We start from the raw sequence: 18963 nt of genomic DNA on the forward strand, positions 1-18963 counted from the left end.
AACAAAGGCACAGGGCAGGGCAGCCATCTCTCTCTCTTTGACTGCATGCATTGAAGAAGCAACATCTGCTTAGCTAAAGATGCTTCCAGCCAAGAGAGGACAAAGGGACTGTCTCCTTATGAGATAGTTTCCAAGTGTATGTTACTTTTCTAAGCTAAGTCTGTCTTCTGGGATCCGATTGTAAACAGAATGCAAATAAACTCTTTATACTTTTATAGAAGACTGTGTCGTGTCTTATCTTTTATAAAGGAATAAGGGGGAAATACCAGAACAGTTGTTATAGAGGCTTTAGCGAGCCTGAGCAAACGCATCCGCTGCGAGTTTAAAAAGGGGGATGTTACTCTGCTAAATTGTGAACTTGTTAACACAAGTTGGAAAGGCTATTATCAGACAATATATCCTCTCCTGCATCCCTGAACATTCCCACAGAAAGTCCATGCTCTTTGCCTTTCCTCAACAATCAAATTTTATTCTCCTGCAAAATATACAGACAGGTCTGCTGCCTGGGTTCCTTCCCTACAAAAATATCCATGATGGAAGCGTCCCTCTGGAAGAGTTGCTTTTATGCGTCTTGGCTTGTGTGACGTCTGGATATCGTGTGCCGCCATCTTGCTGCCCCTTTCTCAGAAGTAGAGCCTAAAAGAGCTGTGGGGGAAGGGTGCGCAATAAATCCTTATAACAGGCAAGGAATAATAATAATAATAATAATAATAATAATAATAATAATAATAATAAATTTTATTTATATCCTGCCCTCCCCAGCCGAAGCTGGGCTCAGGGCGGCTAACAACAATAAAACAGTACAAAAGTACAACACAAACAACACTCTAAAATCATTCATTATAAAATTAATTAAATTCAAGCCACTGGCCACCATTGGGCCAGAGCTCCGCGAAGATTGCCGAGGGAGGGAGTCAGGCTGTGCCCTGGCCAAAGGCCTGGTGGAACAGCTCTGTCTTGCAGGCCCTGCGGAAAGATGTCAAGTCCCGCAGGGCCCTAGTCTCTTGTGACAGAGCGTTCCACCAGATCGGAGCCACAGCCGAAGAAGCCCTAGTTCTAGTCGAGGCCAGCCTAACCTCTCTGTGGCCTGGGACCTTCAAGATGTTTTTATTTGAAAACCGTAAGTTCCTCTGTGGGGCATACCAGGAGAGGCGGTCCTGTAGGTATGAGGGTCCTAGGCCGTATAGGGCTTTAAAGGTTAAAACCAGCACCTTAAACCTGATCCTGTACTCCACCGGGAGACAGTGCAGCTGGTATAGCACCGGGTGAATGTGATCTCGCAGCGAAGACCCCGTAAGGAGTCTCGCTGCAGCATTCTGCACCCGCTGGAGTTTCTGGGTCAGTCTCAAGGGCAGCCCCACGTAGAGCGAGTTACAATAATCCAGTCTGGAGGTGACCGTCGCGTGGATCACAGTGGCTAGGTCAGGGCGAGAGAGGTAAGGAGCCAACTGCTTAGCTTGGCGGAGATGGAAATAGTGGAATAGTGGGGATGAGCGTAATAGCTCTGTCCCCTGGAAATTGTCACCGCCACCCTCAAGCTGAAAGGGTGACTGTCATGGAAAGCTTGCCCTACTCAGTTTTTAAAAGTTTGGGGTGGGGACTAAGGTACGGGAGGGGGATTTCGGAGCTGGGCCCATGGGGACGAGGGTTGGATGGCTCGGGTGAGTTTTTGACAGGGCTCTTACTGTAGGAAGTCTGGAGACTTGGTCATGGCATGTTCGAACTCCACCAGGGAGAGCATCTTGTCGTTATCCAAGTCGGCCTCCTCCAGAACCTGCATGGAACGGAAATGTCTGCCTTGAAGACCACTCGCCCCTTCCTGACACAGGTATCCCGACCAATGGATATGCCCTGTGTGAGAGACCTACACCCCAAACCATCTGGCTCTGAACATGAGATCAGCGTCTCCTCTTTGCTAGCCAACGGATGGAGCAAGCCAGCTGTCCCCAACCTGGTGCCCTCCAATTTTTTAAAAAATGTAAGGTCTCAGAGCCTGGGTGAGTTCATAGGAGAATATACCGCATTTTTCGCTCTATAGGACGCACCGGATCATAGGAGGGGGAGAACAGGGGGAAAATAATCTCCCCCTCTCTGCTCAGCGTCCCTTCAGCGAAGTGGGAAGAGAAACGGAGGCCCTTCCATTTCTCCTCCCGCTTCGCTGAAGGGGCGCTGTGCAGAGAGGGAAAACTGTGCCGCGCCTCTCCAGCGAAGCGAAGCCTGGAGAGCAAGAGGGATCGGTGTGCACCAACGCCTCTCACTCTCCAGGCTTCAGGCAGCTATCCGCAAGCCTTCAGAGCGCAGCGGATAGCTGCCTGAAGCCCCCGGAGCGCAGCGGGGAGTTCCCTGCACTCCGGGGGCTTCAGGTGGCTTCAGCGAAAGCAACGTGAAGCCTCCGGAGCGCGGGGGGAGCTCTCCTTCTGCGCTTCAGAGGCTTTGCGTTGCTATTGCTGAAGCCAAGGAGCCTGCATTCGCTCCATAAGACGCACACACATTTCCCCTTCATTTTTGGAGGGGGAAAAGTGCGTCCTACAGAGCAAAAAATACGGTATATAGCCTCACAGTCTTGAGGTTGGAACATCCCTCCCAACACTGCCCTCAAAGCACATGGAAATCATGCGCCGAGGACCACACCTAAAGTTCTCCCAGTTGGCCTCCTTCATCTTGTACTGCACCTCCATCTTCTTAATCAGCAACTTAAGGACCACCTGCATCTTCTTGGTCACAAATGGACTACAACTCCCAACAGCCCCTGGGGCCGTGGTGTTGGGTGCAATGTTGGCTGGCGCTGGTGGGGGGGAGACAGGGAGCCCAGCTGACTCAGGCTGATGGGAGTTGTGGTGCCAAACATCTGGAGGGTACCAGGTTGAGGAAGGTTGAAACAAGCTTTGCTCTGGCACCACACTAGGAATTGGTGTCCTCCATCCACCCTTGGCCTGCTTTGGCCATTGCAGGACATCCCAGCATGGCCAACGTCTTGTCTTAAGGTCTCTGGAGATCTCGTAAAAGGAAGGGCATGCTGGGAAGTGGGGCGAGACGCACGTGATTGGCCAGAGACGCGATCTCTTCCTCGCTGAGGTGGTTCCTGTTGATCGATCTGCGGATGACGTTCTGGAGGTCTTCTTTGTCAACAAAGCCGTCGTCGTTGAAATCTGGTCAAGGGAAGCGTTGCAAAATGTGTGGGTGGAATGGGTCACAACGTAGGAATATCAGAAGAGGCTGCTGGATCAGGCCAATGGCCCACCTAGTCCAGCATCCTGTTCTCACAGTGGCCGACCAGATGCCCGTTATGGGAAACCCACAAGCAGGATTTGCACCCAAAGCCAACCATCTCCCCTCCTGTGGTTTCCAGCAACTGGGATTCAGAAGCATGGCTACCTCTGGCCGTGCGGGCAAAACAGGTGCCCATTAGGGCAGGGCAATACCTGGTTTTCAACATTGTGATGTATCACCTGTAGGAATCATGGAGATGATGGGAGGTTGAATGCAGGTGAGCTGTGCAGAAGCACGCTAGCAAGCACACTCCAAGCAAGCTGCCGACTAGCTCTGCGGAGGCTCCTTTTATTAGCAGAAGTCAACAATTGGAAACAGTAGTGAAACCACCCTGAACTTAACGTATTTCCATCTAAGCACATTTCCAGCATTAGCAAATACACATCTCAGCAGGTGTTTCCCTCAGATGTTCCCCCAAGCATTATGTCTAACAAACAAATTGTTTTCTAGCCAAGAAGGTCAGGGAAAGCAGGTGTAACTCTCCTTGACATACTGTTGCATGTCTGGTGGAGGTTTGCCTTCGCAAAGCGGAGCGTTACCTCCACAATCACCAGCTAAACATTGCAATGTACTGATACATTGCGATGTCTGACATAAGGGTGGAGGCAGGTAGAGGCATGGGCGGGCTTCACAGTTTTCCCCGCATTGTAATTTTTGCACATACACAAATCTTGATTTTCCAGGTCGACAATTAGGAAACCAATATCACAATATGGACTTCAACCCAGCTTGGGACAATATATCACCCAGCCCTAACATACACCATGATTTTTGATATATTGCCAAGTCAAAGATCATGAAACTGATTGCACAACATGGACTTCAGTTTTGGATGATCTATCGATATTTCACCCAGCCCTAATAGCTATCCAGCTAGTAGCCACCCTCCTCCATGAAGGAGACCCATAGAGTGATGGCCAAGTTGGTGGCTACCAAGGACAGCTGGACGTATAAAAGGCCCCATTGCCTTCAGTAGCTTAGGGCCTCATCAAAACTAGATCCGGCCCTGACCCCACCCACAAGGCGATGACCACATTTCTCGGACCCCAGCTGCCACAAGGAGAATTCGGGGGGGGGGGGACACCCTACCGTATATCAGAAAAGCATACTCCATCTTAATGCTCTGGCACGCCCGGTCGCTGAAGACGGACGCCATCCCAAGGATGTCCTCAAAGGTGAAGTAGCCATCGGTGGAGAAGACCTTGCAGATCCGGTCCCGGAAGGGATTCACCTGTGTGGATGGATGAAGAGGGATTGGCCCAAACTGAAACTAGCATCCCAGGGGCAAGGGAGCAGCTGGTGAAGGAGGCAGTGGTCCTCATTGAGAGGTTCAGACCTCAACTATGCAGAAATGGAGGAACTGGCTGTTAAATGAAGAGGACATTGTGATGAATTGTTTAAGGAAGAATGGTGACCGTTGATGGACTAGGTAAAAGGTGAAGGACCCCTGGACGGTTAAGTCCAGTCAAAGGCGAGCTGGCATTTGTCCACAGACAGCTTTCAGGGTCATGTGGCCAGCAGGACTAAACCACTTCTGGAGCAACAGGACACCGTGACAGAAACCAGAGCGCATGGAAACGCCGTTTACCTTCCCACCAGAGTGGTACCTATTTATCTACTCACACTGGCGTGCTTTCAAACTGCTAGGTTGGCAGGAGCAGGGACCGAGCAACGGGAGCTCACTCCGTCATGCAGATTCAAACCGCCGACCTTCTGATCAGCAAGCCCAAGAGGCTCAGTGGTTTAGACCACAAAATTAAAAGGTAAAGGTAAAGGACGCCTGGATGGTTAAGTCCAGTCAAAGGCGACTATGGGGTTGTGGGACTCATCTCACTTCAGACTGAAGGAGCTAGCATTTGTCCACAGACAGCTTTCTGGGTTATGTGGCCAGCAGGACTAAACCACTTCAGGTGCAACGGGACACCGTGATGGAAACCAGAGCACACGGAAATGCCGTTTACCTTCCTGCCAAAGTGGTACCTATTTATCTACTTGCACTGGTGTGCTTTTGAACTGCTAGGTTGGCAGGATCTGGGACCAAACAACGGGAGCTCACCAACATCACAGGGATTCGAACCCCCGACCTTCGGATCAGCGAGCCCAAGAGGCTCAGTGGTTTAGACCACAGCACCACCCACATCCCACTACCTATCAAACTATTATTCATACATGAAGTCACAGGCCAGATTTGAAATATAAGCAACGGGTTATTGAAAGAATTGACGATATCGGGGCTTAGATAATAAATACATATTTGTTCTAAAAGTGAGTCTCGTGCTCTGTCAAGAGAGCTAAAGCAAGCAGATTATCAATCAATAATGGTTGTAATTTTTTTTATTTTGAATGTGGAACTTGTATTTCTCATGCGGGGTTTTGTCTTGTTGGGATTTGCAAGCTGCTAACAGATCCCTGTTGAAATCTGAAGCAGCGTCTTTATTAATTAGTTAATTGATTAACTGAACGAAGGCCTCTGACTTCCCCTCCCCCATCCGAAGCAGTACCCCTCTTCTACCACCGGGAGGCAGTAGGGAGCTTCTTCTCCCTGCTTCCTTTTGTCCAAAGGAGATTAAATTTCCACTCTGGGTAATATGATAATCTCCAAATGCAGACTTATCACTCGCAGTCTATGAAATGCCCTTTTGAAACCAGCGCTCGATTGATGCATTTAAGATCGGAAAGGCGAATAAATGGCTCTTAAAGGATAATTCCTTTAAGCCGCAGAAGAGTCCGACGATAACCCTTGCCTGGTGCTGGGAGCAGAGTGAGGGGGTCTGCAACCCACCTCAGCCCCACCAACTTCCACCACCGCTGCCCCCTCCTTCGGCTGCCCCAGATGCTTGCTATAGGGCAAGAGCATGTCTGTGGGTGCTCCCCCCAGCGCCCAGAGATGTGTCCTTTCACACAGGAGTTTGGGACTGAAACTCCCAGATTTCATAATGGAACCTGTGGACCTCATAGACCCTGTTAATGGAGAAATCCGAGGGCTCCCTTGGACAAAAAAGCAAGGACACCAGCCAGGAAAATTGGAGCAAAACAGCAGCCAGTAAGGCTTGGTCCTTATTGAGACTGTCGCGACATGACTCCAACTCACTGCAAGACGAAGCAAGATGGAAGCCCCGAACAAAAAAGCCCCCAAACTTTTATTAGCTGCTAATCCCCATGTTACACCCCCAAAAAACTACATCACTCATACATCATGAAAGGGGAGGTCTGGTGGCAGGAATCTGAGCATCCTGGACCCTGCCCCATGGTTCCCCTTGCCCTCCACCAAACACCCATCAAGTGGAACAAAAGAGATATTTACATTTCCCTGTTTCCCAGCCAAGTTCATCACACCCTTTTGTCTTCACCTGGGTTTGTTCTTTCTGGAATGGCTACTGTCTGGCACTCAGGTATCAGGAGGCCAGGGATTATCCCTCAGGCAGAGGGGCTGCTGAGTAGCTGAGCTCACATGTCTAGATGAATTTCTGAAGTTTCCCCAGTGAGCCAGTACATAGAGACATTTATCAGCGAATTCTTACATTTGGTATTATGCAGCAGAGGCCCTTTGAATAGATAGGAAGAAACTGTGATGAAGTGTTTTGTGGGGACAAATCACAAAAGTCACAAAATTGATTATGCTGATTTTGGTAGTGGGCTGCATGTGCATGGAACCCCCCCAACCTATACATAAATTCCTGCAACAACCCCAATATCCTCTTCACATGTATCTGGCTTGACAGCAGCACATGTGAACAGGATCCAGGGGTCTTAGCCAGAGGCGTAGCAAAGTCAGGTGGTACCCGGTGCAAAAAACTTTTGTCACACACACCCGGCCAAATTTTGAGCTGCGCCACACCGATCCGCCTGGGGGGGATTTTGTCACACACACCCCAGGCATGACACCCGGGGCAGACCACACTCTCTTGTGATGCCCCTGGTCTTAGCAGACCACAACCTTAACATGAGCCCACAGTGCGATACATTAGCAAAAGAAGAAGAAGCAAATGCTATTCTAGGCTGCAGCAACAGAAGTCTAGGGTCCAGATTAAAGGAAGTCATAAAGGTAAAGGTAAAGGGACCCCTGACCATTAGGTCCAGTCGTGGCCGACTCTGGGGTTGCGGTACTCATTTCGCTTTATTGGCCGAGGGAGCCGGCATTTGTCTGCAGACAGTTTTTCTGGGTCATGTGGCCAGCAGGACTAAGCCGCTTCTGGCGAACCACAGCAGCGCACGGAAACGCCGTTTACCTTCCTAGAATCATAGAATCATAGAATCATAGAGTTGGAAGAGACCACAAGGGCCATCGAGTCCAACCCCCTGCCAAGCAGGAAACACCATCAGAGCACTCCTGACATATGGTTGTCAAGCCTCTGCTTAAAGACCTCCAAAGAAGGAGACTCCACCACACTCCTTGGCAGCAAATTCCACTGTCGAACAGCTCTTACTGTCAGGAAGTTCTTCCTAATGTTTAGGTGGAATCTTCTTTCTTGTAGTTTGGATCCATTGCTCCGTGTCCGCTTCTCTGGAGCAGCAGAAAACAACCTTTCTCCCTCCTCTATGTGACATCCTTTTATATATTTGAACATGGCTATCATATCACCCCTTAACCTCCTCTTCTCCAGGCTAAACATGCCCAGTTCCCTTAGCCGTTCCTCATAAGGCATCGTTTCCAGGCCTTTGACCATTTTGGTTGCCCTCCTCTGGACACGTTCCAGTTTGTCAGTGTCCTTCTTGAACTGTGGTGCCCAGAACTGGACACAGTACTCCAGGTGAGGTCTGACCAGAGCAGAATACAGTGGCACCATTACTTCCCTTGATCTAGATGCTATACTCCTATTGATGCAGCCCAGAATTGCATTGGCTTTTTTAGCTGCCGCGTCACACTGTTGGCTCATGTCAAGTTTGTGGTCAACCAAGACTCCTAGATCCTTTTCACATGTACTGCTCTCAAGCCAGGTGTCACCCATCTTGTATTTGTGCCTCTCATTTTTTTTGCCCAAGTGCAATACTTTACATTTCTCCCTGTTAAAATTCATCTTGTTTGTTTTGGCCCAGTTCTCCAATCTGTCAAGGTCGTTTTGAAGTGTGATCCTGTCCTCTGGGGTGTTAGCCACCCCTCCCAGTTTGGTGTCATCTGCAAATTTGATCAGGATGCCCTTGAGTCCATCATCCAAGTCGTTGATAAAGATGTTGAATAAGACCGGGCCCAAGACAGAACCCTGTGGCACCCCACTAGTCACTCTTCTCCAGGATGAAGAGGAACCATTGATGAGCACCCTTTGGGTTCGGTCAGTCAGCCAGTTACAAATCCACTGAGTGGTAGCATAGTCAAGACCGCATTTTACCAGCTTCTTTACAAGAATATCATGGGGCACCTTGTCAAATGCCTTGCTGAAATCAAGGTAGGCTACATCCACTGCGTTCCCTTCATCTACCAGGCTTGTAATTCTGTCAAAAAACGAGATCAGGTTAGTCTGACATGACTTATTTTTCAGAAATCCATGCTGACTATTGGTGATCACAGCATTCCTTTCTAGGTGCTCACAGACTGTTTGCTTAATGATCTGCTCCAGAATCTTCCCTGGTATTGATGTCAGACTGACTGGGCGGTAATTATTTGGGTCCTCCCTTTTCCCCTTTTTGAAAATAGGGACAACATTTGCCCTCCTCCAGTCTGCCGGGACTTCGCCTGTTCTCCAGGAATTCTCAAAGATGACTGCCAGTGGTTCTGAGATCACATCTGCCAGTTCTTTTAATACTCTTGGATGCAGTTCATCTGGCCCTGCCGGAGCGGTACCTATTTATCTACTTGCACTTTGATGTACTTTCAAACTGCTAGCTTGGCAGGAGCTGGGACCGAAAGACGGGAGCTCACCCCATCGCGGGGATTCGAACCACCATCCTTCTGATTGGCAAGCCCTAGGCTCTGTGGTTTAGACCACAGCGCCACCCACGTCCCAAAGGAAGTCATAGTCCTGCTCTGTTCTGCCTTGGTGAGTCCACATCTGAAATACTGTGTCCAGTTCTGGACACCACAATTTAAGAAGGATGTTGACAAGCTGGAAGGTGTGCAGAGGAGGATGACCGAGAGGATCAAAGGTCTGGAAATCAAGCCTCTCTAAAAAAGATCCCATCTCGTAGCCCAGAACAGTCAGGAGCAGCAAAAGAGAGAGAGGGAGAGAGAGAGAGAGAAATCTCCATTGTTCCTCCTGAAAGGAAAATAAGTGCTTTCAAAAGAGTCGTGGACAGTGTGTTGTGCGTGCATTACTTTCACTGGAAAGGATGGCTGTGCCATAAAAAAAAAAAGAGGCGTTTATTTTGGGGAGGGAGCAAAGCGTCAGAGGCTCAGAAGAGAATGGAAAGCCACTCAGCCCAACCCACCAATTTAGCCAAGGTGCATCATCAGGTGCTGAGCATAAGCGCAGAAGAAGGGGCTGCGGGGTGAAGCCAGGATCCTGTTCTCACAGGTGACAGCTGTCTTCCTGTGGGGAAACTGAGAAGCAGGAAATCGAGCACCAGAGCAACCCTCCCCATCTGTGGTTTCCACAACTGGGATTGAGACGCACTGCTGCCTCTTGACTGCAGAGGCAGAACAGAGACCTCCCAGCTAGGAGCCATCAAGAGTCCTCTTGTCCTCCAAGAATTCATCTTTCTTTTTTGCCTTTGTTGTTTCTTTTTTTAAAAAAAATTATTAGGAATTTCAACATAACAATTTATCAAAAATACATCATCCTCATTCGCCCCCATTTTTCCCTCCCCCCTAAAAAAGGAAAAAAGAAAAACCCACCCTCCCACAGCTCCTTTCTCTGATTTCTCAGCACATGTTATTTTCTGCATGTTTAAAACTGTAAAGATCCTCAGTTTTTCTATCTGTATATTACTAATAAAAAGTTTGTGAATGCTTATTCAAAACCTGCCAAGGTGTCCAGTTTATTTTGTTGTTTCTTTAAGTACTCTGTAAAAGGTTCCCATTCTTCTTTAAAGTCACAGTTGTCCTTGTCACATAGTTTGTGTGTCAATTCCACCTAGTCCATCAGTTTCTCTTGCCACAATTCTTTAGCCGGGATTTCCTCACTCTTCCAACCTTGTGCTAGTAAGACACTTGTCGCCATTGTCTTATACAAAAAAAATGTTTTTTACTTGCCCTGGCAGGTCTTTTCCTACAATCCCTAACAGAAAAGCTTCAGGCTTTTTTACAAATGCTAATTGGGACCTCCAAGAACTCATTTCATCCTCTTTTAAAGCCATCCAAGTAGGAGGCCACCCCTGCCTCCTGTGGCAGCGAGTTCCATAGTTAATGATGCAATTATTTTCAATAGCAGGGGAATGTCTAAAACTCTGCAGGAAATAACATGATTTTGCCCCAATAGAAATTGAGGAGATAAAAGAAGCAATAAAAGATTTAAAAAGGGGAAAGGCTCCAGGCCCAGATGGATTCACTGCAAGTTATTATAAAGAAATGAAATCTATTTTGATGATGCCACTGAAAGAGGTAATGAATAACATTTTAAGGGAAAGAGACATCCCGGAAACATGGAAAGAAGCATATATTACATTTATTCCAAAACAGGATTCGGACTGAACTCAAGTTAAAAATTATAGGCCGATTTCATTGCTAAACACAGACTATAAAATATTTGCAGGGATCCTTGCGAAAAGAATGAAAAGCATACTACTAGAAATCATTCATAAGGATCAGGCGGGTTTCCTTCCAGGCAGGCAGATGAAGGATAATATAAGGAATATAATCAATATTGTGGAATATCTGTCTGCCATGAATGAGAAACAAGCCACAATGATGTTTGTGGATGCAGAAAAGGCCTTTGACAATATAGCATGGGACTTTATGTTGAAAAATTTAGAATACATGGATGTTGGTAAAGAATTCTTTAACGGAATAAAGGCAATTTATACAGAACAAAAAGCCAAACTGATTATAAATAATGTAGTTACAGAAGAAGTAAAGATATCAAAAGGAACAAGACAGGGATGCCCACTTTCGCCATATTATTTATAACGGTGCTAGAAGTCCTTTTAAACTCGATTAGACAAAATAGAAAAATAAAAGGAGAGACAATTGGTCAAAATGAATATAAAATCAAAGCGTTTGCAGACGATTTGGTAATAACGATAGAAGAACCAACAAGTACAGCAAAAGAAGTATTGGAGGAAATTGAACAGTTTGGAGGAGTGGCAGGTTTTAGATTAAAACGAAAGAAGAAAACGAAAATGATCGCGAAGAACATGGACCAAAGTGCAATTGAAATAATGCAACAGCAAACAGAGATAGAGGTGGTTAAAAAGGTGAAATGTTTAGGAATATGGTTAACCTCTAAAAATATAGACTTATTCAAGAACAACTATGAACCAGTATGGAATAGAATAAGAAAGGACTTGGAGGTGTGGGGAAGAATGATACTGTCCTTTTGGGGCAGGATATCTACAATTAAGATGAATGTGCTTCCAAAGATGTTATTTCTATTTCAGACTATCCCCATAATTAAGGGGAACAGGATTTTTAAAGAGTGGCAAAGAGCGATTTCAAGATATATTTGGCAGGGCAAAAAGCCGAGAATTCAAGTTACTAACAGATGTGAGAGAAAGAGGAGGCTTTGCCCTGCCTGATTTGAAATTATACTATGAGGCATCATGCCTTTGCTGGTTGAAAGAATGGATAAAATTAGAAAATAAGGAATTGTTAGACCTAGAGGGGTTTGATAACAGATTTGGATGGCATGCGTACCTATGGTGTGAGAAGAAGAAAATCCATAAAGGTTTTGAGAACCACCTCTTCCGAGGTCCTTTGATTGAAGTTTGGGATAGGTATAAAAACCTATTAGAACCTAGAGTACCACTCTGGTTATCTCCATTAGAAGTTATGAGTGTAAGGAAAATTAATATGAGAGGCAATTGGATCACATATGGCCAATTGTTATTTAAAGAAGGAGGAAAATGGAAAATAAACCCATATGAACAGGTTAAAGAACATGTATATGACTGGTTGCATTATTTTCAAATAAATGAAATGTTTAGGAAAGACATTAAAGAACATGGTTACGCAGACAAGGATTCAAAATTTCAGATAGAAATAATAAATAATGATTTTAAAATTTTATCCAAAATGTGTAAGTTGTTGCTAGAATGGAATTTGAAGGACGAGGAAGTTAAATCGGTAATGATACATTGGGCCAGAGATTTTGGTTACAACATACAATTAGAAGACTGGGAAAGATTATGGAAAGAAAATTTAAAATTTACAGCATGTATGACATTAAAAGAAAATGTTATGAAAATGTTTTATAGATGGTACATAACACCGGTAAAATTAGCGAAAATGTATAAGACATGTAATAAGTGTTGGAAATGTAAAGATAAAGAAGGCTCTTTTTACCACACGTGGTGGGAATGTAAGAAAGTGAAAGGTTTCTGGGAAATGATATATAATGAATTGAAGAAGATATTAAAATATACATTTATAAAGAAACCAGAGGCCTTTCTGTTAGGAATATTAGGAAATGAGATAAAGAGAAAGGACTGTAATTTTTTTCAATATGCAGTGACAGCTGCAAGAGTATTACTGGCCCAGAAATGGAAGAATGGAGAATGACTATGCTGAATTGGATAAATTGACTGGGAAAATTAGATATTTAAGAGACCAAAAGTTCATCGAGGACTGGGGGAAATTTGGGGAATATCTGAAAAGTATAAGTGAGGGACAGATAACGCTAGAGGGATTTAAAGAAGCACTGTGAAATTTGAGAAGTATTGTTTAAAGGGAATGGAAAAAGAAAGGTTTAAATAATGACAATACAAACCTAAGGAATGCGTAATTTAAATAATGACTATGGATGATTTACGGAAAAGCTGAAGGAAGTCCAGAAAAGAAATAATTTGTGAAAAATTGGATGTGAAACTATTGTGTGTTTTTGTTTTTGTTGTAAACTAATAAAAATTATTTTTTTTAAAAAAGGAAATAACATGATTTATGCTATTTACCCCTTATATGCCCACCTGATCGTTTCAGTCTGCGGAACAGGCACTGTTACAGGTGCCACATAATAGCGGGTTCGCATTTGTAAGAAATTGATCATTTGATGTGGCGGATCCTGCCCTTTGGAACTCCCTGCCTCTTGATACCAGGCAGGCAACTTCCCTGAGCTCTTGTTGCTGTCTGCTGAAAACATTTTTGTTCCTATAGGCCTACCCAGGTATCTGGAATACTGCTGTGTGTTTCAATCTGGTTTTTTTTACAATACGAGACAATACGATAATCTTTATTGTCGTTGTCCCATACAGAACAACGAAATTGAAAAAATCTACATCAGACATTCAAAAACCAACAAGCCTGCTATCCCAGCTATCCCAGCCTGGTTAGCCCCCTAAAAACTCTGATACCCCATAATTAAATACAATATACTCCCATAGAGAGTAAAGGTAAAGGTAAAGGGACCCCTGACCATTAGGTCCAGTCGTGACCGACTCTGGGGTTCCGGTGCTCATCTCGCTTTATTGGCCAAGGGAGCCAGCGTACAGCTTCCGGGTCATGTGGCCAGCATGACTAAGCCACTTCTGGCGAACCAGAGCAGCGCACGGAAACGCCCGTTTACCTTCCTGCCGGAGCGGTACCTATTTATCTACTTGCACTTTGACGTGCTTTGGAACTGCTAGGTGGGCAGGAGCAGGAACTGAGCAACGGGTGCTCACCCCGTCGCGGGGATTCGAAACACCAACCTTCCGATTGGCAAGTCCTAGGCTCTGTGGTTTAACCCACAGCGCCACCCGCGTCCCTTAGAGACTATCTTACACTGCGTTCAATACCAAAATCACATTGTATAAAAACTCAGTGGGAAGAGTGCACCCAATTATTCACAACTAGTTCAGCAGTGATTTTCACTGTTTTGTCTAATCCTGTTTTAAAGCCGTCTACTTTGCTGTCTTCCTGCCCACCTAGCAGTTCGAAAGCACGTCAAAGTGCAAGTGGATAAATAGGTACCGCTCCAGCAGGAAGGTAAACGGCGTTTCCGTGCGCTGCTCTGGTTCGCCAGAAGCGGCTTAGTCATGCTGGCCACATGACCCGGACGCTGTACGCCAGTTCCCTCGGCCAATAAAGCGAGATGAGCGCCGCAACCCCAGAGTCGGCCACGACTGGACCTAATGGTCAGGGGTCCCTTTACCTTTACCTTACTTTGCTGTCTACTTTGCTGCCCATCGCTGCTTCGTGAGGGAGCAAGTTCCACCATTTAACTCTGCGCTGCGGGGAAAAAGGACTTCCTTCCTTCTGCCCTAAATCATTCCAACAGTTCCAGTGCTATGAGGGAGAGAAAAAGCCCTTCTCTATCCACTTTCTCCAAGCCACAGAAATTTTGCAAACTTCTGTCATGTCGCCTCTTTGAAATGCCAATTTTTCTTTCTCAGGTGCAACTCAAGCACTGGCATGGCTCTTGCCCAGCCTTTGCTAGTCTGGGCCCCCTCCAGAAATTTGGGGCGACTCTGTGTTGCCTTGGGCGGGAGGGAGTTGTGGTCCCAGGATGCTGGTCGAAGCCCCTGGAAGCCAACTGAGATGGCAACATGTCTCCTGAAGATGGCAGCCCTCCATCAGCAAAGAGGTTTCCTCCAGCCCATCTCACATCACCCAGAGAAAACCAACTCCAACTTGGAACCCAAACACTGCAAACCTGGTATTATTATTATTATTAATTATTTATTATTATTATTATTATTATTATTATTATTATTATTATTATTATTAATTTTATTTGTATCCTGCCCTCCCCGGCCAGAACCGGGCTCAGGGCAGCTAACCTCAAAGTATATAATACATTAAAACATAAAATAAAACTATCGATTGAAATACAGCTTAAAATCAAATTAAAATCAGATGGCAACCCACGAATTATAACTAAAGGGGTTGGGGTTGGAAGTAAGTGTTCTGGTTTGTGAACCTTTTTCAGAAGCCGATCATGCTCTGTTTTGAGGTCTGTCTGTTTTTGCTATTTATTTTGCATTTTTGTTTTTGCGGCTCTTTTCGTTTTGTTTTTGTGACTGTGTGGAACCCAGTTCAGCTACTGACTGATTGATTGTGTGACTGCAGTACATTGTTTATTGCTTTCATTTTATGAATCAATTCTCCCATTAGATAGTAAAATTCATGTTAAATCACTGTTTTAGGGGTTGCTTTTAAAAGTCTGGAACGGATTAATCCATTTTGCATTACTTTCTATGGGAAAGCACACCTTGGTTTTGGAACGCTTTGGTTTTGGAACGGACTAAGTTTGAGAACCAAGGGACCACTGTGCAGCCGGAAAAGAAAACTCCTTTACGCCCCAAGATCAGTCCTCAATGTTGTTGTGACAATTTTCTGCTTACTGAGGGCATTTTCACCCCTCCCACCAGCAATTGTTATTTTGGAAAGAGTACAGAAAGCAAACATCAAGAGGACATTTTGTCTCCGTTGCTGTAAATGGAAATAGTTTTGTCTCTGGAGCCAAGACTGGACATTGGCCCCTTGGGCAGAGGGCAGCAAAAGTTACATCCGAGGTCACCAACAAGCCGTCCTCGATTTGAGATCCTGGGTTCAACCTCTGACACCATCTCTGGGTTGGGTTTGGAGACATTCCCTTCTTGAAATCCTAATGTTCTACTGCCAGTCATTGTAGACAAAACTAAACTGAACGTAATGGTGATCTGACTCTTGTTACGTTCGGTTCAGGTTACATCTTTTCAGGTTGCGTCCCGCGGCAACCCGGAAGTACCCGAAAGGGTTACTTCCAGGTTTCGCCGCTTGCGCATGCGCAGATGTGCAAAATGACATCATGCACAGAAGTGGCGAATCACAACCCGCATGTACGCAGATGCGCCGCTGCGGGTTGCGCTCTTTTCATGTTGCGAACGGGGCTCCGGAACGGATCCCGTTCCCAACCAGAGGTACCGCTGTACAAGGATGGAAAGATGGTTAAAAGAGACACCATCATCATTTATTTATACCCCACCCATCTGGCTGGGTTTCCCCAGTCACACAGGACGGCTTCCAACAAAATTTTAAAAATACAATAAAATATCAAACATTAAAAACTTCCCTAAACAGGGCTGCCTTCAGATGTCATCTAAAAGCCAGATAGTTGCTTAGTTCCTTGACAGCTGGTGGGAGGGTGTTCCACAGGGCAGGCGCCACCACTGAGAAGGCCCTCTGCCTGGTTCCCTGTAGCCTCTCTTCTCGCAGGGAGGGAACTGCCAGAAGGCCCTCGGAGCTGGATCCTGGCGTCTGGGGTGGAGATGCTCCTTCAGGTCTACTGGGCCGAGGCCATTTAAGGCTTTAAAGGTCAGCACCAACACTTTGAATTGTGCCCAGAAACATACTGGGAGCCAATGCAGATCTCTCAGGGTCGGTGTTATGTGGTCCCGGCAGCCGCTCCCAGTCACCATTCTAGCTGCTGCATTCTGGGTTAACTGCAGTTTCTGGGTCAAGGGTAGCCCCATGTAGAGCGCATGGCAGTAGTCCAAGCAGGAGATAATGAGAGCATGCACTACTCTGGCGAGGCAGTCTGCGGGCAGGGAGGGTCTCATCCTGCGTACCAGATGGAGCTGGTAGACAGCTGCCCTGGACACAGAATTGACCTGTGCCTCCATGGACAGCTGTGAGTCCAAAACGACAGGAGAAAAACAACATTCAAATTTCTGTTTTAGACTGCCTTTTCTGTGATGTAGGTATGATGTATCTGGGGGGTGGTCTTGATCTACAGGGTGGCAATTTCAAAAGTCTATATAAGGGCGAGGACCCTGTTGCAACAGATCAATAAAGATGAGGCTTCCTAGCTGCTTTGCTTCTCAATATTCTCTGGTTGGCCTCTGTTATTTTCTCCTCCCAATAGGGAACCTACGTAAGGACTCTATATGGGCTCTTGGATACCCCATAAGGGAAAAAAGGGCAGATTTTGGTTTCCCATAATGAGCATTTGGTTTGGCCACAGTGGAGAAGATGGACCATTGTCCCAATCCAACAGTCTCCTTCTTTCATTCTTCTCTTTAGATGAAAAAACCCATTAACTGTTTTGGTACAGGTTTCCCACTCCAGCCCCCCAGCACTAAGAAAAGCAGGAGAGTTATTATTATTATTATTATTATTATTATTATTATTATTATTATTATTATTATTACTATTACACGCCAGACCACAGAGCCCCGTCCTTTTAAAGGCTAGTTTAGGTAACTCTGGGGAGGGAGGGAATTTTCTCCCCGTTGGGCAGTAAAAAAGAGCATCTCACTTCAGAGCCAATACATTCTCCCACCTCAGCAGGAAATCAAGCAAAATGGGATGAATTTCAAAGCAAAATAACCTTTACGATTTATTTTTTTAAGTGCCTCAACCCCAAAATGCTGAAAAATAGCCTCATGTAGTTCTAGCAAAAGCACATTCCCCCCACCCACCCAGGGGAGTAACTGGATGTTCCCTGACAGCTTAAATAGCTTCGGCACAGACAGATCTGCAGAAAACATCCGAGGGGAGAGGCAGGGAATGGAGGAGACCTTCCCTGGTTGTGCCGCAGCCACGCACATTTCCCTCCCCACTTTTGCTGAAGGGCTGAAGTGCAGAAGAACCTCCTGGAAGAGACACAAGAGATCATATCTATTGTTAATTTTGTGGGTTGGTGGGCGGGTCAGTCTGGATGATGCCCTGAGATCCCTTCCAATGCTGTGTGTCCTGAACCCAGTAAGGGTCAGAACCTAAGAGAGGAGGCTGATGAACTGGTCAGGCGAGTTTCTTCTTCGCAAGACAGTGACCTTAGCTGGCCACTCGAATGTCCTCATCGGCATCCCAAAGGAAGGAACCAGGTTGCAAGAGCTACAACTAAAGGATGGGGTCCTCCAGGTCAGGCATAGGCAAAGTTGGCCTTCTAGATGTTTTGGGACTACAACTCCCATGATCCCTAGCTAGCAGAACCAGTGGTCAGGGATGATGGGAATTGTAGTTACTTCCGGGTTTCGCCGCTCACGCATGCGCAGAAGCGCAAAATGACATCACGCACATGCGCAGAAGCGGCGAATCGCAACGAATTGCGTTATTTTCATGTTGCAAACGAGCCTCCGGAACGGATCCCGTTCGCAACCAGAGGTACCACTGTACTGGTTTGTGTTTTCATCTGTTTTTAGTTTATCAGTGATTTTAACTGTTTTTGAACATTTTAAATGTTCTTTTTTTGGGGAAACTGCTTTAAGGTTTTGTTTTGTCTTTACCATGAAGCAGGGTTTTACAATCAAGATAGTGTGACCTATTGGCTAGTGTCAGACTAGGACCCGGGAGAGACCAGGGTCCCCGTTCCCACTCAGCCATGAAGCTCACTGCGTGTGACCTTGGGCCAATCCCTGCCTCTCAGGCCAGCCTACCTCACAGGGTTGTTGTGGAATTAAAACAAGGTGGGGATAACTTATGCATGCCAACTTGTACGGTGTTGGAAGCCGCCCAGAGTGGCTGGGGCAACCCATACAAGATGGGTGGGGTATAAATAATGAAATGATGATGATGATGATGATGAAGAAGAAGAACAAGCAGGTGGGATGTAAATGCAGCAAAAGGAAATTCCAACAAAAGAAGAATGGCAGATAAAATTAATGGACTATGCAGAATTTGATAAAACGACAGGAAGGATTTGAAAACTGCGGGACCAGAGATTTACAGAAGATTGGAAGAAATACGTGAACTATCTGAAGAGCAAT

General features: G+C 45.9%; 1 protein-coding gene across 1 annotated transcript in view; it reads right to left on the bottom strand.

Annotated features, from left to right (window-relative positions):
• Positions 1–448: 448 nt before the first annotated feature.
• The window catches only part of CIB4 (calcium and integrin binding family member 4), a 43082-nt gene continuing 24567 nt past the window's right edge, over positions 449–18963 (bottom strand). The window contains exons 4-7 of the mRNA XM_053383848.1: positions 4360–4501; positions 3040–3149; positions 1686–1774; positions 449–645 (exon numbers count right to left, since the gene is read on the bottom strand). Of these exons, the coding sequence (XP_053239823.1) occupies positions 624–645; positions 1686–1774; positions 3040–3149; positions 4360–4501 (363 nt within the window). The 3' untranslated portion in view covers positions 449–623. The remainder of the gene's footprint in view (positions 646–1685; positions 1775–3039; positions 3150–4359; positions 4502–18963) is intronic.

Source organism: Podarcis raffonei, chromosome 3 (assembly GCF_027172205.1).
Source record: "Podarcis raffonei isolate rPodRaf1 chromosome 3, rPodRaf1.pri, whole genome shotgun sequence".
NCBI classification, from domain to species: domain Eukaryota; kingdom Metazoa; phylum Chordata; class Lepidosauria; order Squamata; family Lacertidae; genus Podarcis; species Podarcis raffonei.